Below are 27,973 nucleotides of genomic sequence, written 5' to 3'. Positions count from 1 at the left end.
ACAGTGGATACTGCACCTAATGTTGAAATGTAGGGGTTTGGTAAGAGGCAAACATGACCTTTTAGTTTACTGTAACTGTATAACTTTACTGTGTAGAATAAGGTCCTCTGGGACTTACAGTAGACTGTATTTTTATGCAAAACAACTCACCACCAGCCAGGTTGATACGTATGAAGCTCTGTCCCCACAGGCCTCCACACGGACACACACTAATTGAACCTGGCCTAGAGGGAGTCTTAGCATTTAGCTTGTAACCCAATCAGAAAACAGGGATTCTTTTTTTTATCAGTTTCCTCTATTCAGTGGGATATTGTTCGGGGACTTGTATTTCCAACCCCTCTGGACTTAGATGTCTCACCTATTTGGATGCTCAACAATACAGTCAAGGACATTCTTTGCACAAACAATAATGGATTCCAGTTCAGTGTCCTTTTGGGTTTTTTTGGAAGGTTGTTCATTTTATGGCCTAATCAAAGAAACAGCAGTTAATGCCAAATGATTAGTACAAACATACAGTAGCAGTCAAAAGTTTGGACACACCTACTCATTCAAGGGTTTTTCTTTATTTTTACTATTTTCTACATTGTAGAATAATAGTGAAGACATCAAAACTATGAAATAACACTTATGGAATCATGTAGTAACCAAGAAAGTGTGGCTACTTTGAAGAATCCAAAATATATGTAACGTCCGTTGATGGAATGAGACCAAGGCGCAGCGTGGGTTGGGTTCATCATATTTTAATATAAACGGTGAACCAGCAAAAAAACAAAACAAGCAGCACCACCACCACCACCACCACCACCACCACCACCACCACCACCACCACCACCACCAATACTTTTTTGGAATATGTCTTGACAAAATTATGTATATTTCCAACCCAAAAATGAATAGCAGCAACCTCTATAATTTTGTTTCATTTACTCCCTATTTTATCCCATCAATGTTTAATAATATTCTGGTTATAATTGGATAATAATATCAGTACCTTTTCACTGATCTCTTGTGGTGGGTTGATTCTTGTCTCAAAAATAAAAAGCTTAATGTTAAGGTCATAGTAGACCCTGTACCATTGTTTGGAGTAGAAGTGGCTTACGCAAATTAACAAAAAGGATCCTAACAAATTGAACAAATACCCTACCACCATTAAGCAGAACAAGGAATTGACCTACTTTCCCCAGAGTTGAGCTCTATGATATAACGGCGTCTCTGCAACTCATACAAATTCAAGGGATGAAGGTAATGCACTGACAAATAACAGGACTTCCAGAGCCTCCAAATCAGTCTCAAGACGGTGAGAAATACATTTGCAAACTTCTATGTTATGCATTTCAATGTCACCATTTTCACTGTACTCTTTTTCTTGCAGGTTACCACTGCTAAGACTGGTGTGTCTTTGTGCAGTGCTGGGATACTGCTCTGTAGGTGAGTCTGTCCACAATCTGGTTGCATACATTTTGTTTTGGTCTAGTATAGTATATGAGTTCTAAATAAACTAACTGCATCAATACGTTTATCTCTATTCTAATAATTTTTTCTCTCTTCTCTTTCTCCCTTTCTCTCTAGTTGCTGATCTGAGTGACTGTGAAGCGGTGGGAAGTAAATGTCACACCCATGCCGAGTGTCTCAAGGCTAAAGGCAATAGCTTTGTATGTGTGTGTCGGTTTGGCTACCATGGAGATGGACTACTGTGTGTGGACATTGACGAGTGTGTTACCGGCCTCCACGGCTGCCACCCAAAGGCCCGTTGCTACAACACACTGGGCAGCTACAGCTGTGTGTGTCTGGATGGCTACTTCGGCGACGGAGTCCAATGTGAGGATGTCAACGAATGCCAGACGAAGAACGGCGGCTGCCACGCCAGTGCCCTCTGTACGAATAGAGAAGGAGGGCGAGACTGCAAGTGCAAGGGAGGCTTCAATGGCAATGGGTTTCAGTGCACGGACCTTGACGAATGCACAAACAGTGGCATCTGCCATTGGAATGCCACCTGTATTAACAACCCTGGCTCCTATGTGTGCACCTGTAACACAGGCTATAAGGGCAATGGGAACTACCTGTGTCTGGATTTAGATGAGTGTTCAGAGACTCCCAGTGTATGCTCGGCCTCCTTTGGCTACAAAGGCTGTAAGAACCTGCCTGGATCGTACCAATGCACCTGTAGTATTGGTTACCAGAGCAATGGACAAACCTGTGAGGACATTGATGAGTGTGCTGGTAACATCTGTAGTTTCTATGCTGACTGTGTCAACACGCTGGGCTCGTACCGCTGCACCTGCTTCGATGGATTCAATGGGAATGGGCTGGCGTGTAGGGACATCAATGAGTGTAATGGGGAGAATACATGTGACCCCAACGCTGCCTGTATCAATGTGCTGGGCAGCTATGACTGCTCCTGCCGCACCGGATTTCTAGGGGATGGAAGGAAGTGCACCGACATCGACGAGTGCGCCACCCTTAATATCTGCCCTGCTTCGGCCGCGTGCGTCAACACCAGGGGGTCGTTCTACTGCGACTGCGGCACGGGCTACATCTTTAACGACTCCAAGTGCATGGACCTGGATGAGTGTACCATCGGGCGCTGTAGCCCCTTCTCCACCTGTGCCAACTTCCCGGGCTCCTTCACCTGTGAGTGCAGGGCAGGGTACAGGGGCAACGGCATCACCTGCGAAGACTTGGACGAGTGCTCCTTGGCACAGCAGTGCCACTCCAATGCCCTCTGCACCAACCTTGCGGGCACGTTCAACTGCAGATGCCAGGTAGGCTACTCCGGGGATGGGGCGATCCAGTGCGCGGACGTGAACGAGTGTCTGGTGGACAACGGAGGCTGCCGGAATAAAGCCACCTGTGTCAACAGTAAAGGTTCCTTCTCCTGTCTGTGTCCTCCTGGGTTCAACCTGGTCAACCGCACCATATGCCAGGATATAGACGAGTGCCAGGCCATGGAGAAGCCATGCCACCTCAATGAACACTGCTCAAACACTGAGGGGGCGTATGAGTGCCCCTGCCGGGTGGGTTTTGCCCGCCCCACAGCGACCACGGTCTGTACGGATATCGACGAGTGCAAAGTGAACAACCCCTGCCACGTCAACGCCACATGTTTGAACACAGTGGGCTCCCATACCTGTACCTGTAAGCACGGATTCATAGGCAATGGCTCCAGGTGTGAGGATGTGAACGAGTGTGCTGAAGATGGCACATGCCACTCACGGGCACTGTGTGCCAACATACCCGGGGATTTCTCCTGCTCCTGCCAGCAGGGCTTCTTTGGGGATGGCTTCCGGTGCCAGGATGTGGATGAGTGTGCCCTTTCCAACGCCGCCACCTGTCCCCCCATCTCAAAGTGTGTCAACTCCCCCGGAGCCTACGTCTGCTCGTGTATGAACGGCACAGTGGCCTATAATGACACCTGTGTCGCCCCCAGTCCCCGGTGTGCCCCTGCCTGCCACCGTCATGGGCTCTGCCACCCCTCGCCCGCTGGCTTCCAGTGTGTGTGTGACCTAGGCTTTGAGGGGGATGGACTCGCCTGTTCGGATATAGATGAGTGTCAGAAGAATGTGTGCCCTCAGAATGAGACGAAGTGTGTGAATATCCCAGGCTCTTTTTCCTGTCTCTGCAAAGTGGGCTACAGACAGAACGGGACAAACTGCGTTGGTAAGAGGATTTGATTTAGTCACGAAAACTACCAGAACCACTCAATATTTCTCAATAAACACTCATTTGCAAAATCCTATATGTTTTCTTCAAAATCTGGTGTTACAAATTATTAAGAATATGTTGTACTATAAAATTGTAAAATGTTGATGTTGTTCAGGTGATTCTCTCTCATCCCTGTGGTAGTTGATAACCATTGCTATGAATGCTAAAATGCCAATCTTACTGAAACATATAACACTTGTTGGCCTATCCCTCTGTACTGGCACAGATCTACTCTCATGAATCCTCTCAAGATCCCTCCCCCTTGACTCATTGTTCTCTCTCTCTCTCTCTCTCTCTCTCTCTCTCTCTCTCTCTCTCTCTCTCTCTCTCTCTCCTCAGATGTGGATGAGTGTGCGTCTGGAGACAAGAAGTGCAGTGAGTTTGCCCAGTGTGTGAACACAGTAGGGAGTCACCTCTGTTTCTGTCTCAGTGGCTTCACTGGCGATGGGAAGAACTGTTCTGGTAAGCACAACATTTCTCTTAGAATTTCTATCATCAGTATACATTACATAACTCTGTTTAGACTGTTCATGTATACTGTACCTGCTCTACCTTTGTGTGGATTCTCTTGTGAGCTTTCTTTTAGCAACTTGTGGGGCTGTTTTCCTGACACTGTCCCATTTTGGATGAATTATAGACATTGATGAGTGCCAAAACCAAAATGGAGGATGCCACCCCCTTGCCAGCTGCTCAAACACTGCCGGATCGCACAACTGTATCTGCCCGTCTGGCACCGAGGGCACTGGCATTGAGTGTCAGGATGTTGACGAGTGTGCCGACAACTCCACCGAGCCCCACAACTGCAGCCGCCTGGCCCAATGCAACAACACGTACGGCTCCTACCTCTGTCTGTGCCAGCAGGGGTACCAGGGGGACGGCTTCGTCTGTGAGGACGTGGATGAGTGTCTCTCACCCTCCACCTGTGGGAGGAACTTGACGTGCCTCAACACCCCCGGGGGGTACAACTGCACCTGCATCCTGGGCCTAGCCTACGAAGCAGGCACGTGTGTGAGCGTGGAGAACTGCCTGAACGCCAGCCGGGCGTGCCACCCTCACGCAGTGTGCCATCCCACCAAGGGCTCCTTCTACTGCCACTGCCAGGATGGTTTCCATGGCAACGGGGTGGCCTGCTGGGATGTGGATGAGTGTAGCCAATCGGGGCGGGAGTACTGCCCGGAGTTCTCCTACTGCTTCAACACAGAGGGCTCCTATACGTGTGACTGTTGGGATGGTTACCAGGACAATGGGACACACTGCATGGATGTGGATGAGTGTGAGGCGGGGAACTACACCTGTCCTGACAACAGCACCTGTACCAACACAGAGGGCAGCTACCGCTGCCCCTGTGATCTGGGCTTCCTGGCTAGTAACAACTCTCAGTGTCTGGATCTTGACGAGTGTGTCTTGGGGCTGGCGCGATGCCCGGATAGCTCAGATTGCCAGAACACACCCGGCTCCTTTGTCTGTAACTGCTGGGATGGCTACCGGGGCAATGGCACAGGCTGCCAGGATATAGACGAGTGCCTGGACAACTCCACCTGTCTTGAGAACAGCACCTGCGTCAACACCTATGGAAGCTTCCTGTGTCCCTGTAATGTAGGATTCCTCAGTATAAATGATCGGTGTGAGGATATAGAGGACTGTTCGGACCCCGACCTCGGGCCGCTTTGTACCAACGGAACATGCATGAACACCATTGGTTCATTCTTCTGCTTATGCTACGTGGGCTTCTGGAGCAACGGTACTGAGTGTGTGGATGTGGACGAGTGTTCTGAGGTGTATTCCAACTCCTCTAGCTCTGTCTCTGTCTGCCAGCCCTCCTCCACCTGTATCAACCTCCCTGGCTCCTATCAGTGTCCCTGTAATAGTGGCTTCCTCCTGAACGGCACAGATTGCCAGGATGTAGACGAATGTAGCGACCCGGAGGGCGCCCCCTGCCCTGATCACTCCGTGTGCAAAAACACTATTGGCTCCCTCCTTTGTCCCTGTCTGGACGGGTATGAGCCAGGGGCACAAGGCAATGACACGGTGTGCGGGGATATTGACGAGTGCCTCTTTAATACCACATGTCGCGTTGACCAGGTGTGCACTAACTTGCCCGGGACGTACCACTGTGACTGTCCCAGGGGGTACCATGAGGATGTGGGAACGTGTGTGGATACGGATGAATGTGGGAATAGTAAGGGTGCCGAGGTGTGTCACCCCTCAGCGCGCTGTTGGAACACTCCAGGCTCCTACACATGCCACTGCTCCCAGGGCCATGTGGGCAACGGCACCTGGTGCGAGGACGTGGATGAGTGCGCCGTCCTGATGGCGCCCTGTCACAAACGCGCCTCCTGCTACAACACGCCCGGGTCATTCCTGTGTGTGTGCCACCCAGGACTCCTAGGCATTGGGGCCCTGTGTGTGGACCTGGACGAGTGCCAACAGAACAACGGAGGATGCCACTCTGCTGCCACCTGTTCTAACTCTGCGGGGGGGTTCCAGTGCCGCTGTACCATTGGCTGGGATACCAGGGGGGAGAGAGGGGGGCATGGGGAAAGAGGGTGTGTTGACCAGGACGAGTGTGTGTCGCCCTCGGCATGCCCCGCCCACACGTCCTGTAGAAACTACCCAGGGTCCTTCAACTGCTCCTGTGCCTCTAACAACACTGTTTGTACTGAGCTGGCTAAGGGTGGGCTACTCCTTCATAAAGCTACGCTGCAAGTTAACTTTGCTCTGTGTTCTGTATGTGGCTAATTAGGGAATGAATGTCTCTGCATGTACACTACCGTTCAAAAGTTTGGGGTCACTTAGAAATGTCCTTGTTTTTGAAAGAAAAGCACATTTTTCATCCATTAAAATAACATCAGATTGATCAGAAATACAGTGTAGACATTGATAATGTTGTGAATGACTACTGTAGCTGGAAGGGATTATTTTTAATGGAGTATCTACATAGGCGTACAGAGAGCCATTATCAGCAACCATCACTCCAAATGTATCATTTTAAAAGGCTAATTGATCATTAGAAAACCCTTTTGCTATTATGTTAGCACAGCTGAAAACTGTTGTCCTGATTAAAGAAGCAATAAAACTGGCCTTCTTTAGACTAGTTGAGTATCTGGAGCATCAGCATTTGTGAGTTTGATTACAGGCTCAAAATGGCCAGAAACAAAGAACTTTCTTCTGAAACTCGTCAGTCTATTCTTGTTCTGAGAAATGAAAGCTATTCCATGACAGAAATTGCCAAGAAACTGATGATCTGGTACAACGCTGTGTACTACTCCCTTCACAGAACAGCGCAAACTGGCTCTAACCAGAATAGAAAGAGGAGTGGGAGGCCCCGGTGCACAACTGAGCAAGAGGACAAGCACATTAGAGTGACTAGTTTGAGAAACAGACGCCTCACAAGTCCTCAACTGACAGCTTCATTAAATAGTACCCTCAAAACACCAGTCTCAACATCAACAGTGAAGAGGCGACTCCGGGATGCTGGCCTTCTAGGCAGAGTTGCAAAGAAAATCTCAGACTGGCCAATAAAAAGAAAATATTAAGATGGGCAAAATAACGTTATTTTAAAACAAGGACATTTCTAAGTGACCCCAAACTTTTGAACGGTAGTGTATGCTGAACACGTACTAAATGTGTCTAGTGTACACTTGAAGTAGTTGAAGTGCTAAATAGTGTAAAGAGCTTGTTTACGTCTTCGAATATTCTTGCAGCATATATAGTAATTGGCATTTTGCATATTTTCTATGTGTGAAAAGTGTATCAAAATGTCATAATTACAATGATGTAATTCACAGAGAGCGATTTGTTCCCGTTTGGTGACGAGGTGGGAGATATAAGAGTGTGGTTGGACACAAAAGATGGGAACTCTCCTTACATCACACCACCTATGGGTTTCCCCTTCATAGGCAAGCTGTACGATCGGGTCTATGTGAGTATCCACATCTTTACTCACTCCTCTGAGACTGACTCTGAACTGAAGACCGTGAGATAAATGATTAGTACAATTTTTTTGGTTGACAAGTCCACAGTGTTTAATTCGATGCAGATGCAAGAAGATTTTTTCTCTGAAATGGCCTTTGCTGTGAAACTCTATCTGCAATATTAAAACTGATCTAGCCCCCCCCCCCCCACACACACACACACACATACACACCAAAAAACAACAACAAACAAAACACTGATATATGTGCAAATCTGAAAACACATACATTCCCCAAAATAAAATAATCCCCTGTGATGGAACTAAGGATAAGTAATACTCAAAGAAGCCGTAGGATTGGTTCTACAGTACAGTATAAAGCCAGACTGGGAAAGACTTATTCTACCACAATATTGAAACATATTAATATGACAACACTATCAAAGATGTGCACCATCACAGTGACAATCTGCTTGGCCAAGTCAGTACCAAGGTTTTGATCGATAATGCTTTCTCATTGGTCTAATTACAGTGGGGGGGAAAAGTATTTGATCCCCTGCTGATTTTGTACGTTTGCCCACTTACAAAGAAATGATCAGTCTATAATTTTAATGGTAGGTTTATTTGAACAGTGAAAGACAGAATAACAACAAAAAAGTCCAGAACAACGCATGTCAAAAATGTTATAAAATGATTTGCATTTTAATGCAGCAAAACATGACTTAGTACTTGGTGGCAAAACCCTTGTTGGCAATCACAGAGGTCAGACGTTTCTTGTAGTTGGCCACCAGGTTTGCACACATCTCAGGAGGGATTTTGTCCCACTCCTCTTTGCAGATCTTCTCCAAGTCATTAAGGTTTCGAGGCTGACGTTTGGCAACTCGAACCTTCAGCTCCCTCCACAGATTGTCTATGGGATTAAGGTCTGGAGACTGGCTAGGCCGCTCCAGGACCTTAATGTGCTTCTTCTTGAGCCACTCCTTTGTTGCCTTGGCCGTGTGTTTTGGGTCATTGTCATGCTGGAATACCCACCCACGACCCATTTTCAATGCCCTGGCTGAGGGAAGGAGGTTCTCACCCAAGATTTGACGGTACATGGCCCCGTCCATCGTCCCTTTGATGTGGTGAAGTTGTCCTGTCCCCTTAGCAGAAAAACACCCCCAAAGCATAACGTTTCCACCTCCATGTTTGACGGTGGAGATGGTGTTCTTGGGGTCATAGGCAGCATTCCTCCTCCTACAAACACGGCGAGTTGAGTTGATGACAAAGAGCTCCATTTTGGTCTCATCTGACCACAACACTTTCACCAGTTGTCCTCTGAGTCATTCAGATGTTCATTGGCAAACTTCAGACGGGCATGTATATGTATTCTTGAGCAGGGGGACCTTGCGGGCGCTGCAGGATTTCAGTCCTTCACTGCGTAGTTTGTTACCAATTGTTTTCTTGGTGACTATGGTCCCAGCTGCCTTGAGATCATTGACAAGATCATCCCGTGTAGTTTTGGGCTGATTCCTCACCGTTCTCATGCTCATTGCAACTCCACGAGGTGAGATCTTGCATGGAGCCCCAGGCCGAGGGATATTGACAGTTCTTTTGTGTTTCTTCCATTTGCGAATAATCGCACCAAATGTTGTCACCTTCTCACCAAGCTGCTTGGCGATGGTCTTGTAGCCCATTCCAGCCTTGTGTAGGTCTACAATCTTGTCCCTGACATCCTTGGAGAGCTCTTTGGTCTTGGCCATGGTGGAGAGTTTGGAATCTGATTGATTGATTGCTTCTGTGGACAGGTGTCTCTTTTACAGTTAACAAACTGTGGTTAGGAGCACTCCCTTTAAGAGTGTGCTCCTAATCTCAGCTCGATACCTGTATAAAAGACACCTGGGAGCCAGAAATCTTTCTGATTGAGAGGGGGTCAAATACTTATTTCCCTCATTAAAATGCAAATCAATTTATAAAATTTTTGACATGCGTTTTTCTGGATATTTTTGTTGTTATTCTATCTCTCACTGTTCAAATAAACCTACCATTAAAATTATAGACGGATCATTTCTTTGTCAGTGGGCAAACGTACAAAATCAGCAGGGGATCAAATACTTTTTTCCCCCACTGTATCTTTCCAAATGTTGTAGTAAAGGACAAATCAGAATAGTTTTGACTAGAATGCATGTTTCATAAGACATACTGTAGGTTTGGCAATGAATATATATATATATATAAATAATAATTATTATTATTTATTTTTTTATAAATAAATCATTCTCTCTCTGGCTTAGTTCTCAGATAATGGACTCATTCAGTTCCAGTCTATTAGTCAGAACGAGCAGTTCCTGCTTCCTGTCCCTTTCCCTACGGGTTTCCATGGCAATGAGAGCCTGGCAATGCTGGCCGTGTTCTGGGACGATGCTGACCTCACCCTCGGGGAGGGGAAGTTGTTCTATCAGGTGAGATGTCAAGGGTTAGGGGTGAGGGGTGAGTTTGGGTCAGAGTGGAGTCAAAGTGGGGATGACTGTCATTGGACTAATCTAATCTCATCTAATCTGAATTATTTTCTCTCTCCTAGGAATACCACAAGCTGAATATGTCAGATAGATATTCCCAAATTGTCTTCAGCCGTACAGCGGACGATGTGACGCGGTTTGAGGAACGGAACGACAAACCTGCCTTCACCCCAGCCTGGATTCTAAAGATCACTTGGGATCATGTGATGGCTGTCTCCTATCAGAAAATCAACCACTCTGAGGTATTGGTTCAATGGCCATGTCCCGATCATGTCAACCTCCAATAGAGGCATATACTGTAGGTGTCTATTGGCGCTAAACATGATTGCACATCCAGCAGGAAAGTGGGTTTTTGGATGGTACAGGGTGTGGTATTGTATGCTCGGATGTCTGTCCTAGATTAGCACCCATTGTTGCTCAAGTGTTAGTTGGGAGAATGTAACCTACCTGATTCATCAGTCCTCACATATCATTTCTCTCCCCATGTTTTTGTTCTTGTGGTGCCACCTTGTGGCCTGTTCCAGACTAACACCTTCCAGTGCATCCTGACTTCGGACGGAGTGCGCTCCTTTGCCCTGCTACGCTTCGGGGAAATGTACTGGGGTCCTGGCCAGAGGATCCACCATGACGCCCTCACAGGCTACACCGACGGTGGAGCCCACTTTTTCAACGAGACCACGAATTCAACGAATCTGTTTGGCCCAGGGGGGCGGTATAGGCCTCAGGAGGTGAGGGGGAACACAGGTAAACTGGGTCAGCTGGTGTATGACCTGACAGGGCCCACAGAGCGTGAACAGGACCCCAAGATGAGGTGCCAGGTGTGGGCCCTAAAGGAGCCTGAGCCGAAGGAGTGGGCCAAGGGGGTGTCATCGTGCCCCTGTACCCGCGCCCAAGCACTGGAGGACTTGGCCTTCGGGCCTGAGACCCTGCCCCCCAACCAGCAGGATCGGGTACGGGTGAGGGAGCTACGGGGGCTGCGCTGGGGGGGCAGTGGGGGTCACGTATTCCAGTCCATCCTGTCCAATCGGCACGGCTCAGGGAAGAGATGTGTGTATGACCCACAAGGTCCCCTGTTGGCTGGATACAGTGAGCGCTACTTCTCTGGAGCCACTGCACAGAAACACATAGGTACCGTCTCATTTACGTCATATAGTAAAAGCTCAACCTGCCATTTGGGATGCTGTTCAAATCAATAACGGCATTCATTGATGTAATCACCAGTTGCATGTCTTTTAAACAAGCAAACTCATCCCTATTGCCTGTTGTCGTCTTATTTCTCCCCCCTCCATCTCTAGATGAGGATCTCCTTCCGTTCCAGTGGTGTTGTATCCAGTCTCCTCTGTGCCACCTCTATCTGGCCAAGAGACCCCTGGACCGTTGCCAAGGTTACGGCTGGGTGAGCCGCGACTGCTGCATAACCGCAGCCAAGGCAACACAGGGCATCGGTGAGAGCTTACCTATACTCAGCGGAATGGGTGTTCGTTTACTTTCAACTCCTGTCAACTCATTGAATGAATTATTATTGACTAGTGTCACAGAATATACTCTATTATAAACTGGATGGTTCAAGCCTTGAATGCTGATTGGCTGACAGCCGTGGTATAGCGGACCGTATACCACGGGTATGACAAAACAGTTATTTTTACTGCTCTAATTACGTTGGTAACCAGTTTATAATAGCAATAAGGCACCTCGGGGGTTTGTGATATATGGCCAATATGCCACGGCTAAGGGCTGTATCCAGGCACTCCGCATTGCGTCGTGCTTAAGAACAGCCCTTAGCCGTGGTATATTGGCCATATACCACACCCCCCCCGGGCCGTGTTGCTTAATAATACATCATTTTGTCACTGTTTGTCAATGATATATAGCCCACATGTTTGGTCCCATTATGTGATAGTAGACAGATCCTTCACTGTGTGCCTGTCTGCTTGGACCCATTAGTGTAAATGAGTGTAAATGTCCTGTGTAAAGTCTTGGTTAGTGAATTGTTTCCTTCTCAGACATTACGTACCTGTTTTGTCCGCAGGCATGGTGTACGGCAGCCTTCATTTCATCACATTCGATGGGACTGAGTACTCCTTCAAGGCCCTCGGCGAGTTTGTCATTGTGCGCCTCTCCTCCTACACGGGCTCCAATATCTTCACGCTGCAGGGTGAGACCTGCGAGCTGGAGACGGACGGACAGGCTAGACGGGTCCCCACGGTGGTGAGGATGGCTGCTTTTCACCAGGGCATCGGCAAGGTCAGTGTGTTGTGTGTGTGTGTGTGTGTCTGTCTTATGGGTTGTAATTATGGGCTGTAGATCTTACGTGCTTGATTATCCTCACCTCTGTGTGAATGTGCGTGTGTTCAGGTCGAGTGGCGGTGTGCAGAGTCGGGAGAGGGACTGGAGGTCCTGGTGGATAATGTGAAGGTCCCAGTCTTTGTCGGTAAGAAATCGAAGCAGTACACAAGCCTACACTTGGCCTACCATAACAAACGTGGCACAGAAACAGGACGATTACGATTCAACGTTTTACTACTATTCCACCAGACTAGACAATGCAATTTAGGAATATAGTAAATCTCTTTACAACTTTGCAAACTACCTGGAACATCGTTCTCCAACCCTTGTTACATACAATATTACAGTAGCGTCTTCTTCTTCTACGATATCATGGCGGTTCCGCAAACAAACGCTGAAGGTGCGTGCCGCCACTTACTGGGCCGGAGTGTGCGGTCAATCACAGTTTACAACATTACGCTCCACATTTCTAAATCCTCCTACCTAAGTCAGTACCAACGCAGTCCAGTCTCAATGACCCTACACTTCAATCTTTCCCTCTCTTCAACACACAACAATTTGACAACGCGGGCTCCACCGTTTCCTCAACCGTACCCTCCAGACACAACCATTCACATGCTGGCCAACCGGATGTAATGACGAGTTCAGAGCGCAATCGAGCAAACACCACCTCTTCCTTCCTAATCTGACCTTTGAATCTTGGTCCACCGACCTTTCTATAGAGGGCATATAAATGCCGGCCCTTGGGCTCAGAGTCCCATCTCTTCTGCCACACATCCATCAAAATGGTTCTGATCTTACATTTGGCCAGTGGAAGATGAATATTAATTATATGGCTATCTGGTCTACAATTTCATTCCCTTCCACACCCGAGTGGGCTGGGACCCAGCATATTGCAGTAGCAATAGCACGCTATCCTCATATCCCATTAAGATGACATAACAGTGCCCTCTGCTGTCCTTGCAGGTGTGGTGCACATGGGCAAGGAGGGTTTTGCTGTGCGCTGTACCTCGGCCAGTAGCTGTGCGGCAGTGTACGCCGGGGGGCTCCACGTGGTGGTGTGGAGGGTGGGTGGAGGTGGAGGTGGTGGTGCACAGCAGTTGGCCGCCCTGGTGGAGGTCCCCCAGACCTTCTACAGCCGCACCGTGGGCCTGCTGGGCTTCTGGAGCTCCAACCGCACCGATGACTTCCTGCAGTCTGACGGGAAGCTGATGATCTCCCCCAAGAATAACCCTCCCCCGGAGGAGAGCCTGCGCCAATTTGGCCTGTCCTGTGAGTGAGGCTTAAGTCAATAAGTCACATTGAAGGAGTTGGCGGCACATTGAATGTCAATACTAACATACCACTTAGAATGCATGTCCAATACATTGCTTCATTCTAGGTAGCATGCTAGTCTGGTCTCTCTCCCCTAATTCAAATATAGTGTATCACGCAGATTAAGTACCCTTAACTCCACTCATGTATAAGTAGCCATTCACAGACACTGCTAGGTGTTTAGAGGAGCGGTCTTTCACCCTTTTATCCTTGGTCTGATAAGTGGGTACGAATTCACACAGAGCCCCTCGGTTACATATAAGGTCATGTCTGTACAGTCACTGTCTAATGTCAAATATGGTGAGCTATCTTGCGGGTTCTGAGTGATGTCTTGTAATGTGTTCCATAGGGGCTGTGCCTGTTCCAGAGAGCCTGCTCTTCTCCATCCCACCCCCTGGTCGGTTTACTCCAGCCTCGACAGAGGAGCTGATGTCAGTGAGTCCAGCTGTACAAGACAGACTGAGGAGGACATGTCAGGGCAGTTTGCAGTGTGTTCATGACATCCTGGCTTCTAACGACACTGGACTGGGTTTGCAGAGTCTGGAGTCCCAGGAGCTGTACCACAAGCTGGCTATGGTGTTTGGTGAGTCAACCAGAGGTTCAAGAATTTGTATCTTTATTGTAGATGTTGGCACTTCCTCTTCGAGTCACATACTCTGTGCTCTGGGTAAAAGTTGCCCTCTGGACAAAGATCTAGGATCAGTTTACCCTCCCCAATTACAGAGTCTAATCTTAAAATATTTGCCTAGTTGGGCTAGTTTAGGGGGGTAAACACAAAACAAACCTTATATCAGTGTCTATCAGTGGTGTAAAGTACGTAAGTAAAACTACTTGTGTATATGTACTTTACTTTACTATTTATATTTTTGACTACTTTACTTTTACTTCACTACATTCCGAAAGAAAATAATGTACTTTTTACTCCATACATTTTCCCTGACATCCAAAAGTACTCGTTATATTTTTTGAATGCTTAGAAGGACAGGAAAAGGGTCCAATTCACGTACTTATCAAGAGAACATCTCCGGTCATCCCTACTACCTGATCTGGTGGACTCACTAAACACAAATGCTTCGTTTGAAAATGATGTCTGAGTGTTGGAGCGTGCCCCTGGCTTTCCGTAAATAAATAAAAACTAGAAAACGGTGCCGTCTGCTTGGCTTAATATAAGGAATTTGAAATGATTTCTCCTTTTACTTTTACTTTTGATACTTAAGTATATTTTAGCAATTACATTTTCTTTTGATACTTAAATATATTTAAAATCAAATACGTTTTTACTTTTACTCATGTAGTATTTTACTGGGTGACTTTCACTTTTACATGAGTCATTTTCTATTAAGATATCTTTACTTTTACTCAAGTATGACAATTGGGTACTTTTTCCACCACTGGCCTGTATGTGCAACTTCATCCTACTCCACAGCATTCTGCCATTCGCTCCGTAAGAATTCATTGAATGCAGTGTAGTGTTGATTGGGTCAATTGACATGCTTCTCTATAGGTGAGGGGTATTCAACTCTTATCCTACGAGGTCCAGAGCCTGCTGGTTTTCTATTCTACTGATTCTTAATTGCACCCACCTAGAGTCCCGGGTCTAAATCAGTCCGGTATTAAAGGGGAACAATGAAAAAAAACAAAGGAACTGGCTTCGAGTTCCAAAGTTGAGTTTGACATGCTTTAATTTCTCTCCTATGTAGGGAACATGCCTCCCATTGTGACTGAGCCCACGGTGATCCGTTGTAAGGTCAAATCCACTGTTCGCGTGCAGATCAGCACTCAAGACACCAACCTAGACCCTATAAGCTTCTCACTGCTCTTCCCCAGACCACCACAAGCATCTGTTGGGAAAAGTGAGCTTCAAACACACACACACACACACACACACACACACACACCGCATGCATGCACACATGTACACACACATACACACGCACGCATGCAACCCTCCCCCTCTTGGCGAAGTTTCCTATAATTCCTTAATCTGTCTCTCCCTATAGGTGATGGCATATTGACCTGGACACCACTCAACATCCAGCCTGTCTACCTGACCATCAGAGTTGATGACCAGCTGTTCAGCTCTCAGTTCACCCCCATCCTGCAGGTGTGCAACTGCCTCAACGGTGGCACCTGCCAATATAACAGCATAGTGGACAACCATCTGCAGGGGAGATTTCTGGTAAACAAACATGTAGACAGACAGACAGACAGACAGACAGACAGACAGACAGACAGACAGACAGACAGACAGACAGACAGACAGACAGACAGACAGACAGACAGACAGACAGACAGACAGACAGACAGACAGACAAAACTGTAAGGGGAGTATTTCTATATGGGCTGGGGTGTTTTCTCCCAGAGCGCAATATGAACTAGTCCTGTGTTTTGAGTGTGAGATGATGTTCCCATGCCGATCAACCCACACACCCTTCCTTTGTGCCTTGTCCTCCCAGGTGGTAGGGTGTCTGTGCCCTAAGGGTTTCAGTGGGAAATTCTGTGGGAATACCACCGACGTGTGTAAAGGGAAGCCTTGCTTCCCAGGAGTGCAGTGCCAGTCTCAATCCCAGGGAGAGCCAGACCAGTTCACCTGTGGAGAGTGCCCCTCACCCACCATCTACGGGGACAAGCAGGGATACAAGTGCTTTGAGAATGGTTGGTATACTTTGGTTAACAAGGGTTGTGTTCATTAGGTACTAAACGGGAGAGAAAACAGGTTGGGGCTACCTGCTCGTTTTGCGTTGCGTGCCCTAATGAACACGACTCAGCTAGCAACTTCTTTACTTGTATTCAGGAAATTATTCATTACTACTAGTCAGGAGTTTTTCCTCATCCAGCTCAACTCCTGGCCCTATTCATTACCATTGAGCTGTTCTCATTCATGTTTCTCCTTCTTTTCCTCTCAGACTTCTGCCTCCCTCCCTTCCCCTTTCCCTGTCACACGATGGCCGACTGCCTCAGCTCAGGGCACAACTACACCTGCAGGTGCAAGCCTGGCTTTACTGGGGACGGACGCAACTGCACAGGTACTGACCCTTGACCCCTGACCTCTGACATAAACATACTGTGTTGTAGCAAAGTCAGGGGGTAGTCCTGACCGGGGCTTGAACCCTGGACTTTGTGACTGTCAAGCCAACACCATAGCTTTCACGCCAAGAGATCCAAACCTCTCGACGACGTCGTAGGTGTTAAGGTCACTACAATATACATACATTCTGAAAACAATGTAAAATACACTACATAGCCAAAAGTATATGGACACCTGCTCGTCGAACATCTCATTCCAAAATCATGGGCATTAACATGTTGGAACATTCCTGCGGGGACTTGGTTCCATTCAGCCACAAGGGCATTAGTGAGGTCTGGCACTCATGTTAGGCGATTAGGCCTGCCTCGCAATCGGCGTTCCAATTCATCCCAAAGGTATTCGATGGGGTTGAGATCAAGGGGCTGTGCAGGCCAGTCAAGTTCTTCCACACCGATCTCAACAAACCATTTCTGTATGGACCTTGCTTTGGGCACGGGGGCATTGTCATGCCGAAACAGGAAAGGGCCTTCCCCAAACTGTTGCCACAAAGTTGGAAGCACAGAATCGTCTAGAATGTCATTGTAAATTAAGATTTCCCTTCACTGGAAATAAGGGGCCTAGACCGAACCATGAAATCAGCCCCAGACGATTATTCCTCCTCCACCAAACTTTACAGTTGGCACTATGCATTCGGGCAGGTAGCGTTCTCCTGGCATCCGTCAAACCCAGATTCGTCCATCAGCCTGCCAGATGGTGAAGTGTGATTCATCACTCCAGAGAACGCCTACCACTTCGCGGCTGAGCCATTGTTGCTCCTAGATGTTTTCACTTCACAATAACAGCACTTACAGTTAACCAGGCCAGCTCTAGCAGGGCAGAAATTTGAAAAACTGACTTTTTGGAAAGGTGGCATCCTATGACGGTGCCACGTTGAAAGTCACTGAGCTCTTCAGTACGGGCCATTCTACTGCCAGTGTTTGTGTATGGAGATTGCATGGCTGTGTGCTCCGTTTTATACACCTGACAGCAACGGTGTGGCTGAAATAGCCGAATGCACAAATTTAAAATGGCGTCCACATACTTTTGGCCATGTAGTGTATCTCTGAGCCATATTGCAGTTGTTTTCTGAAGAGATTACAGTACATAGTGGTAATATTCCTCCTGATTCAGACATAAATGAGTGCCTGGACCCATCGGCCTGTCGTAACGCCAAGTTTGAGTGTGTGAACACGCCAGGGTCCGTCCGATGCTCCTGTCGCTACCAGAGCACTGAGGAAACCGATGGCTGTGGTACGTACACAGAATGGCCCAGTTACTACTGTTCCAGAATAGTACTGCATGAAACAGTATCTTCTGCAGGGTATTATTGATCTTTACACTATGTCAGGCATGTAAAGGCTTTATGAAGTAATATGTTAACCAGATTATCTCTGTATAATGATGATACCATTTCATTTGTTCCTTTGCAGGGGACTCTGCCAATCCACCAGGTAAGAATCCCCCAATACTGCACAGCAAGACATGACTACTGTGTCACCATGGTGATAGTGACCACATTGTAGAGTGTGAGGTCATCTTATGGCCTTGTTGTTGTTGTTGTTGTTGTTGTTGACAGGGTTCAATGTCTTCAACGTGTCCTTGGGCTGGAGGAACCAGGGGTCTGGAGGAGAGGGACTGAGGCAGGTGAGAGAGAGAGGGTGTGTGTGGGCTCCAAATGAAGAATTGCTACATTTGTGTGTGTGGAACACATAAAAAGAGCTATAGGTCCATGAGTTTTTCCAGATCACATGACCTGACCAGGGATACCAATCCAGAAATGGAAAGGGAAAACTCTGGCTCCTAGGATTGTGTGTGTAAATTTAGATCATGGCTGAGTGGTGTGACATAATGATGTGATGATATGTGTATTTATACAAAATGATGACAAACTTCTCTTTCCTACAGCTGGAGGAGATTCTGTCAATGGGCTTCCAGAACAAGTTCTACAACGCTGTGATGAAACGGCCGATGCAGGGCTCAGGTCTGGATGAGTACAGGATCAACGTGTCCAGTGACACACCCCACTGGTACATCAGAGACTACCTGACCCGCGTCAGTGCTTACTACGGCATCAAAACCGCTGAAGTCGGAGGTAAAACACTCATGGATTGAATGCATTTCTCTGTTAAACTCTACTGTATAGTCACGAGGAGTTGTCGGACTGAGAATTGATTGATTGTAATAGTAGTAGAAAAACGTTATTATCCCTGACAGGTGGCAGTGCAGGCGGGCGTCACACTATGTAATGTAAAACAATGCTCTCAGGAGAAGCGTAACTTGAACCACACATTGCGCATTGTCATGTCAACAATGATGATAATGGTGATTATGATTAATGCAGTTGTCAAAGATGCAGTCCTAAGTCGGTGTTTGCCAGCAAGAACTGAGATGGTTTCGTATTCCAAATTGTTGGTTGGTCACAGTTCCAAACCCTCTCTCTTTTATCCTCTCGTCTCTCTCTCACAGACTTGGATGAGTGTAAATCAAATGAGGCTGTGTGTAGGCAACCTGCCCTTTGTGCCAACACTTACGGAGGGTACAGGTGTGTGTGCAACGGGACCACCGACGTCGACTACACCCAATCCTGCATTTTAGGTGAGGCTGTGGGAAAAGATGGGTCGTTGACCGTTTACCATTTTATGCAAATACCCAGGTTGTTTTGCTTTTCCTGGTCATTTCACGTCGTCATTTCATACTATGGTTATGGAAAAGAGTTTCCACTAAGCATGTATTCTCTGAACCCAGAACCAAATGCACTGGCCAGCTACTAAATTCTGTTAACATGGGAACTGACCAAGATTTTTTTGGGGGGGCCCTAAGTATGACATAATAATGTGTTAATGGCCTATTGAACCTAACGTTCCGCTGTTGGCCCACTATTTAGACATGGGGGGTTTGAACAGGACGGGGATAGCCGTGGCCCAGACGGCGGAGGATAAGAAGCCCCTGATCCTGGGCCTGGTTTTAGGCATCGGGATCCCTGTCCTCCTGCTACTGTCTGCCCTCGCCTGCTTCTGCTGTTCCCGCAAGAAGACCATCACAGGAGAGTGAGTACCCTGAATGTCCTCACAGACAGTAACATGGTGTATACAACATTCACACAGACCTAATGGTATATAGTACCTTCAGAAAGATACTGTAACCACAATATATATATATATATATATATATATATATACAGTAACAGATGCATAGTTTACCCTCAGTTCAGATACAATGTTTACCGTTATTGCAGCAGAACTACAAGGCAGTACATAATCACAAAAAGCACAAGATTGGGTAGAAACACAACACCAAGTTTGTAGCTAGTGACCTCTGCAGGATAATAGAGGTACATCTGGTGTCCGTATGTCCATCAGCCCTGTTTGTGTATTATCTCCATGACTGCAGTGCTATAGTCTGCAGATGTACAGCATCTGGAGCAGGTGGCAGTGGACTAGAGACACATAATCCTGAGTCCTGGCCCTGCTTTATACTCTAAACCACAGTGTAATGTATGAGTCATTCTATTTGTTTTCACTTTTTGAACGCACCCCTTTTTGAACTTTCCATACATATTTGTCCATGGTAAAAGTGGTCAGAAAGTGACTTTTTGAACTTAAATACCAAAATATTCCGGAGATAGAGGTGCTCAAAGTTGACCCATTTTGCATATCCCACGATACCATGGGACAAGTCGTCATCACTGGAAAAAAGTGTATGGTTGAGCTTGATACAATTTAAAAGCTTGCAAACAGGATTGTCAAACTATTTTGTATATCTTAAAACGTGTCAACTTTTTTTCCGCATATGTTGTAGCTTAGACCCTAATGTACATAATCTGAGGTGTTTGTGTTGTGCCCGTCCTCGGTTGAGACAGCATGCTCTTGAATACGGGGTGGGTGTCATTTCAATCATAGAAATAGAATGTATAGAATGGACCTATCCCTTCAGACCACTGCAGTTTAGCTGATACACAACTGAAATGTTGGTAACACTTTACTTGACACCCAGCGTCATAACACATTATGACCCTGTCATAACCATGTCATAATACACTATATATACAAAGGTATGTGGACTCCCCTTGAAATGAGTGGATTTGGGTTTTTTCAGCCACATCCGTTGCTGACAGGTGTATAAAATCGACCATACAGCCATGCAATCTCCATAGACAGACATTGTTAGTAGAATGGCCTTAGTGAAGAGCTCAGTGACTTGCAACGTGGCACCGTCATAAGATGCCACCTTTCCGACAAGTCAGTTCTTCAAATTTCTGGCCTGCTAGAGCTGCCCCGGGCAGATGTAAGTGCTGTTATTGTAAAGTGGAAACATCTAGGAGCAACAGCATCTCAGCCGCAAAGTGGTAGGCCACACAAGCTCACAGTACAGGGCCGCCACCTGCCGAAGCGCGTAGCGAGTAAAAATCGTCTGTCCTCGGTTGCAAACTCACTATTGAGTTCCAAACTGACTCTGGAAGCAATGTCAGCACAAGAACTGTTCGTCGGGAGCTTCATAAAATGGTTTTCCATGGCCGAGAAGCCGCACACAAGCCTAAGATCACCATGCGAAATGCCAAGCGTCGGCTGGAGTTGTGTAACGCTCGTCGCCATTGGACTCTGGAGCAGTGGAAACGCGTTCTCTGGAGTGATGAATCACGCTTCACTATCTGGCAGTCCGATGGACGAATCTGGGTTTGGCGGATGCCAGCAGAATGCTATCTGCCCCAATGCATAGTGCCAAGTGTAAAGTTTGGTGGAGGAGGAATAATAGCCTGGGGCTGTTTTTCATGGTTCGGGCTAGGCCCCTTAGTTCCAGTGAAGGGAAATCTTAACGCTACAGCATACAATATTCTAGACAATTCTGTGCTTCCAACTTTGTGGCAACAGTTTGGGGAGAGCCCTGACCTCAACCCCATCGAACACCTTTCGCATGAATTGGAACGCCAACTGCGATCCAGACCTAATCGCCCAACATGAGTGCCCGACCTCACTAATGCTCTTGTGGCTGAATGGAAGCAAGTCCCCACAGCAATGTTCCAACATCCTTATTTTATTCAACCTTTATTTAACTAGGCAAGTCAGTTTAGAACAAATTCTTATTTACAATGCTTAGGAGTCCCAAATTCTTATTTGCAATGACGGCCTACCCCGGCCAAACCCTAACGCGGGCAAAATTGCCCCAGCATCGTCCGGGTTAGGGTTTGGCTGGGGTAGGCCGTCATTGTAAATAAGAATTTGCGACTCCTAATGATTGTAAATAAGAATTTGGGACTGCTAATCACGGACAGTTGTGATATAGCCCGGGATCGAACCAGGGTCTGTAGTGATGCCTCTACCACTGAGATGCAGTGCCTTAGACCGCTGCGCCACTCGGGGTCCCTAATGGAAAGCCTTCCCAGAAGAGTGATATGTTCGACGAACAGGTGTCCACATACTTTTGGTCATGTAGTGTATGTCATAACAGCTGACATAACTTGTCATAACCTGTTTATAATATGGTCATGGATGGTTATGACACCTACATAAGAGTGTAAAAACCCACACAACCTACCACACAAGGCAAAACATTCCAAAACACCAAAGCCTATATGTCAATAGTATGTTTGTTACATACAACAACAAAAATGTACCATATTAAATTATCATTGTTATTGCACACACATCAGACATGCACCTACCCCAATGCTCTGTTGCTGATGGATGGGATAAATGCAGGAGCAAATTTCAGGAGCAGGACAATACACCCTCTTTTTGATCGATGACTGATATAAGGGCATGTACGTACGTAGGCCTGTGTGGCTTACATGATTATGATGGTCATAATGCTTCTTGACAGTGTCATAAAGTGTATTTTTTTTAGTCTCAGTAAAGTGACCCAGGATGGTCATAATGCTTCTTGACAGTGTCATAAAGTGTATTTTTTTTAGTCTCAGTAAAGTGACACAGGATGGTCAGAATGCTTCTTGACAGTGTCATAAAGTGTATTTTTTTAGTCCAAGTAAAGTGACACAGGATGGTCATAATGCTTCTTGACAGTGTCATAAAGTGTATTTTCTTAGTCCAAGTAAAGTGACACAGGATGGTCATAATGCTTCTTGACAGTGTCATAAAGTGTATTTTTATTTAGTCTCAGTAAAGTGACCCAGGATGGTCATAATGCTTCTTGACAGTGTCATAAAGTGTATTTTTTTTAGTCTCAGTAAAGTGACACAGGATGGTCAGAATGCTTCTTGACAGTGTCATAAAGTGTATTTTTTTTAGTCCAAGTAAAGTGACACAGGATGGTCATAATGCTTCTTGACAGTGTCATAAAGTGTATTTTCTTAGTCCAAGTAAAGTGACACAGGATGGTCATAATGCTTCTTGACAGTGTCATAAAGTGTATTTTTATTTAGTCTCAGTAAAGTGACCCAGGATGGTCATAATGCTTCTTGACAGTGTCATAAAGTGTATTTTTATTTAGTCTCAGTAAAGTGACCCAGGATGGTCATAATGCTTCTTGACAGTGTCATAAAGTGTATTTTTATTTAGTCTCAGTAAAGTGACACAGGATGGTCAGAATGCTTCTTGACAGTGTCATAAAGTGTATTTTTTTTAGTCCAAGTAAAGTGACACAGGATGGTCATAATGCTTCTTGACAGTGTCATAAAGTGTATTTTCTTAGTCCAAGTAAAGTGACACAGGATGGTCATAATGCTTCTTGACAGTGTCATAAAGTGTATTTTTATTTAGTCTCAGTAAAGTGACCCAGGATGGTCATAATGCTTCTTGACAGTGTCATAAAGTGTATTTTTTTTAGTCTCAGTAAAGTGACACAGGATGGTCATAATGCTTCTTGACAGTGTCATAAAGTGTATTTTTTTAGTCCAAGTAAAGTGACACAGGATGGTCATAATGCTTCTTGACAGTGTCATAAAGTGTATTTTTATTTAGTCTCAGTAAAGTGACACAGGATGGTCATAATGCTTCTTGACAGTGTCATAAAGTGTATTTTTTTTAGTCCAAGTAAAGTGACACAGGATGGTCATAATGCTTCTTGACAGTGTCATAAAGTGTATTTTTTTAGTCCAAGTAAAGTGACACAGGATGGTCATAATGCTTCTTGACAGTGTCATAAAGTGTCTTTTTTTTTGTCTCAGTAAAGTGACACAGGATGGTCAGAATGCTTCTTGACAGTGTCATAAAGTGTCTTTTCTACAAGTTATTTAAAATATGATGAAAAAAACATGACTATAAAGACTTTTTACAACAACAACAAAAGATTTAAGAAACTTTCAAACGAACAGAAACTTCTTGGCAGGGATAAAACTCATTAAAATCAATGTGGGATCTGACACTCTTCAGTAGGTGTCATAACAGCCATAACATAACACAATATATGTCACAACAGGTGGAAATATATTGGTCATGACAGTGCTATGATCATATTATGACAGGTTATGACAAGTTATGCCAGCTGTGTCATAACGGGTGTCAAGTAAAGTGTTACTGAAATGGTAATTGAATTGAAATGTTAACTTCCAATTACGACCACAAAGATTGCCACAAGTCCACCCACCGTCGAATATCAACTTAAATGGGAATGTCTGTTCTATTATCTATATTTCAATAGGTTTCCTAAGGAAGATTGACAGTATAATTTAAAACAACTGATCTTTACGCATTTTATCAACAACAACAAAAAGAATGAACCTCTATCTCCTGAATGTTTAACTTTCTGACCACTTCTACCATGGGCAAATATGTATGGAAAGTTTCATTCAAATCAAAAGGGCTTCGGTCAAAAAATAATGGAACTCAAATGGAACGACCCATATACACTATGGACTTCATGCTGGGGGAGGTGATTGGGGATGTTGTAGAATTAGGTTATTATAATGATAGGAAATAGGCCATTGTCGCATGGACACACATAGTGCTATTCATCTGATGGAGATTATGCAACCTATTTGGATTATGTCTGTGCAACTCTGTATCCATGTCGAATAGCATAATGACCATTTTAAATCTGTACTGAGTGTGCCAGATGTGTTACCGTTGGACAACTCTCATTCCTTTGTGTTGTTTCTGTGCAGAATTCCTCAATTGTTACCAGAATATGTTCGGGAGCAGTACAACCCTCCGCCCTTCAACTACTCGGACCCGGCTCTACACTACAACGTCCACGTCAGCCCTCGCGTCATCGACGACCTTACACCCGGGAAGCGTCGCAGTACAAACTTCACACACGCTTAACAGCGCTATTATGATTGCGCATGTAAAAAAATAAAACAAAGTCAATATATTATTTATACTGTAATAACCAATTGCTTAAAGCTGAGGGACTTTCAAAGTCCAATGTATTTCAGAAAAGAAGAAGTGGACACAGAAATTGATACGGAGAGAAACAATGCATATCTCGTGATGTGATTCTGACGAGCACTCCTAGCAAGTACGTCGAAGTAAAGGCTGGACGGCTCTGGGCGAGGGAACTTAATAAACCAGTAAACAAACAGAGCCATTCATGTGCCTTACGTATTTCCCATGTGAAACCTAATGCTTTCTGTTTATATATATTTTTTTTAAATCATAGTTATTATATTCATGTGTAAAGCACATTTGTATTAATATCACAGAGTGAGCGTCGCCACATATTTGTACATGCAACGGATTAACCCAGAGAAGATTGTAGTAATTTGATTTATCAGACAACATGTTGTGGGGTCCTCTTCTTAACCTTCAGTCCATCAGCGGTTGTACTTTAGAGCATAATGTCTTTTTGGTTATGAAGATACTGAGAACAAACAAGAAGCACTTGAATCCAATTCAAGGTTTTCATAATGGCGGTAAGAGTAGTATACACCTAGCATACAAACTTTGTCATACATGGGTCTCAAACACCCTTATATCAGTTATGAACGGTCTGTCACCGTTATCCTGAGTGGAGAGCTCAAAAACAAAACCTCATATCGATCTACAAGACCAGAGAGAGTCAGCGGCTACAGAGAAGTCGCAGTCGATGGCTGGGATGGCGAGGCATCGGTGAGACGCGTTAAATGGAGAGTGAACCGTGCTGTCGGCCTCTGGAGGACCTGCTCATCTCCCCCTGTTGACCACATCCTCCCTCTGCTCAAGCCATGTGGTTCCCTCTTGACTGTCGCTCCATCTTTTGGTAGCTTGAAATCTTCAAAAAAAACGTTCAACTCTGGCTGAAAATAGTAATCCAGACCGAATCTATATAGCTGTTTTATTTTATTCTTGTTTGTTTAGATTTTTCAAGCGCTTTGAGACTCTTTCTGTAATGAAAAGCGCTGTAGAAGTTAAATGAATTATTATTATTGTCATGTACATTGAAGAGAGAGGAGTCTCCTTTGCCTTAAACCTATGGAATACATGCAATATTAATAATGATACGTCTCAATGTTCTAAAAGAAACTAAATGCATGATGTAAACCAGATCTCCCTTGGAGAATATGTTTTAATCGATGAAGTCATGAACCAGACAATGGCATGCCCTTGATTCAATTAGAAAATAAAGGGGGTTGCATGTTTAAAAGGGGATACATGTTTCACGATTGGCACCCATGTTACAGAGAGGCACAGATGGGGAAACATACACTAAACGGCCAAAAGTATGTGGACACCTGCTCGTCGTACATCTCATTACAAACTCGTGGGCATTAATATGGAGTTGGTCCCCCCCTTTGCTTATTTAACAGCTTCCACTCTTCTGGGAAGGCTTTCCAATAGATGTTGGAATGTTGCTGCGGGGACTTGCTTCCATTCAGCCACAAGAGCATTTGTGAGGTCAGGCACTGATGTTGGGTGATTAGGCCTGGCTCGCAGTCGGTGTTCCAATTCATTCCAATAGGTGTTCGATGGAGTTGAGGTCAGGGCTCTGTGCAGGCATGTCAAGTTCTTCCACACCGATCTTGACAAACCATTTCTGTATGGACCTCGCATTGTGCACAGGAGCATTTTGGGGCTCCCGAGTGATGCAGCGGTCTAAGGCATTGCATCTCAGTGCTAGAGGCATCACTACAGACCCTGGTTTGATTCCAGGTTGTATCACGACTGGCTGTGATTGGGAGTCCCATAGGGCGGCATACAGCGTCGTCCAGGTTAGGGTTTGACCAGAGTAAGCCATCATTGTAAATAAAAATTGTCATGCTGAAACAGGAAAGGGCCTTCCCCAAACCGTTGCCGCAAAGTTGTAAGCACAAAATCGTCTAGAATGTCATTATATGCACATGGGGATCTCAGGCTTGTGTGCGGCTGCTCGGCCATGGAAAACCATTTCAAGAAGCTCCCGACGAACAGTTCTTGTGCTGACATTGCTTCCAGAGACAGTTTGGAATTCGGGAGTGAGTGTTGCAACCAAGGACAAGGCATTGTTCCGCGCTACGTGCTTCAACACTCGACCGTCCCGTTCTGTGAGTTTTTGTGGCTTACCACTAAGCGGCTGAAATGTTGTTGCTCCTGGACGTTTCCACTCCACAATAACAGTACTTACAGTTGACCGGGGCAGCTCTAGCAGGACAGAAATTTGACGAACTGACTTGTCGGAAAGGTAGCATCTTATAACGGTGCTACATTGAAAGTCACTGAGCTCATCAGTAAGGCCATTCTACTGCCAATGTTTGTCTATGGAGATTGCATGGCTGTTTGCTCGATTTTATACATGTGGCTGAAATAGCTGAATCCACTAATTTGAAGGGTTGTACACATACTTTTGTACATATAGTGTATCTGCCTGGCTATATATTACCACACATATTTTACAGTACCACCATACTTTGACCATTCCCATCCTGTGGAGGTGTTATACTCTTTCCAATCATTAGGTGTCAGCAGCGAGTCACCCAGACAGGCAGCAGAGAGGCTGATCAATCACATTGCTTGTGGGAGGTTGAGTTGAGCTGAGTAGCACAGTAGCACAGCAGTCACCTGCTCAGACTGCAGCCCTGGCTCCTTAGAAAGTGGCTGCAGCGTGCCGTGTGGTGCCCCCTGCAAGATGAGATCATCTGAGTGCGGTGCACAGCGCAGCTCTGCAGTTCCCAGCACCGCAGAGAGGCAGCAACACTAGGGTCAAGGGCAGGGCACTGCCACTGCACTACCCAACCCACTTCTTGAATGTGGATCCCCCTCCACCCCACACACTATCACTGCATAACCTCTGCAGTGCCACAGGTCCTCTTGATTTCATCCTTTGGAGGAAGCGAACACAGATAAG

At 45.8% G+C, this 27,973-nt stretch overlaps 1 protein-coding gene across 1 annotated transcript; it reads left to right on the top strand.

Moving 5' to 3' along the window:
• Positions 1–976: 976 nt before the first annotated feature.
• si:ch73-105b23.6 (uncharacterized) lies at positions 977–26,436 on the top strand. Its single transcript, XM_045700750.1, has 23 exons — positions 977–1,428; positions 1,570–3,657; positions 4,042–4,164; positions 7,491–7,624; positions 9,889–10,056; positions 10,176–10,355; positions 10,638–11,241; positions 11,409–11,558; positions 12,143–12,357; positions 12,469–12,544; positions 13,366–13,671; positions 14,063–14,296; positions 15,414–15,566; positions 15,714–15,892; positions 16,170–16,368; positions 16,620–16,739; positions 17,912–18,031; positions 18,211–18,231; positions 18,357–18,424; positions 18,686–18,872; positions 19,247–19,375; positions 19,665–19,827; positions 24,837–26,436. The coding sequence occupies exons 1-23, from the start codon at positions 1,323–1,325 to the stop codon at positions 24,994–24,996; spliced, it is 5,883 nt and encodes a 1,960-aa protein (XP_045556706.1). The 5' UTR covers positions 977–1,322; the 3' UTR covers positions 24,997–26,436.
• Positions 26,437–27,973: the final 1,537 nt, after the last annotated feature.

Source organism: Salmo salar, chromosome ssa18 (genome assembly GCF_905237065.1).
Source record: "Salmo salar chromosome ssa18, Ssal_v3.1, whole genome shotgun sequence".
In the NCBI taxonomy this organism is placed as follows: Eukaryota; Metazoa; Chordata; class Actinopteri; order Salmoniformes; family Salmonidae; genus Salmo; species Salmo salar.
Note: the sequence above shows the minus strand (reverse complement) of the source record. Positions and strands in the feature narration are given on the sequence as shown.

Coding starts and splice junctions, on each gene's coding strand:
- si:ch73-105b23.6 (XM_045700750.1), top strand. CDS start 1,323: ATGTTATGCATTTCAATGTCACCATTTTCACTGTACTCTTTTTCTTGC. Junction 10,057..10,175: donor AGGGGAAGTTGTTCTATCAG/GTGAGATGTCAA, acceptor TCTCTCTCCTAG/GAATACCACAAGCTGAATAT. Junction 18,232..18,356: donor GGACTCTGCCAATCCACCAG/GTAAGAATCCCC, acceptor TGTTGTTGACAG/GGTTCAATGTCTTCAACGTG.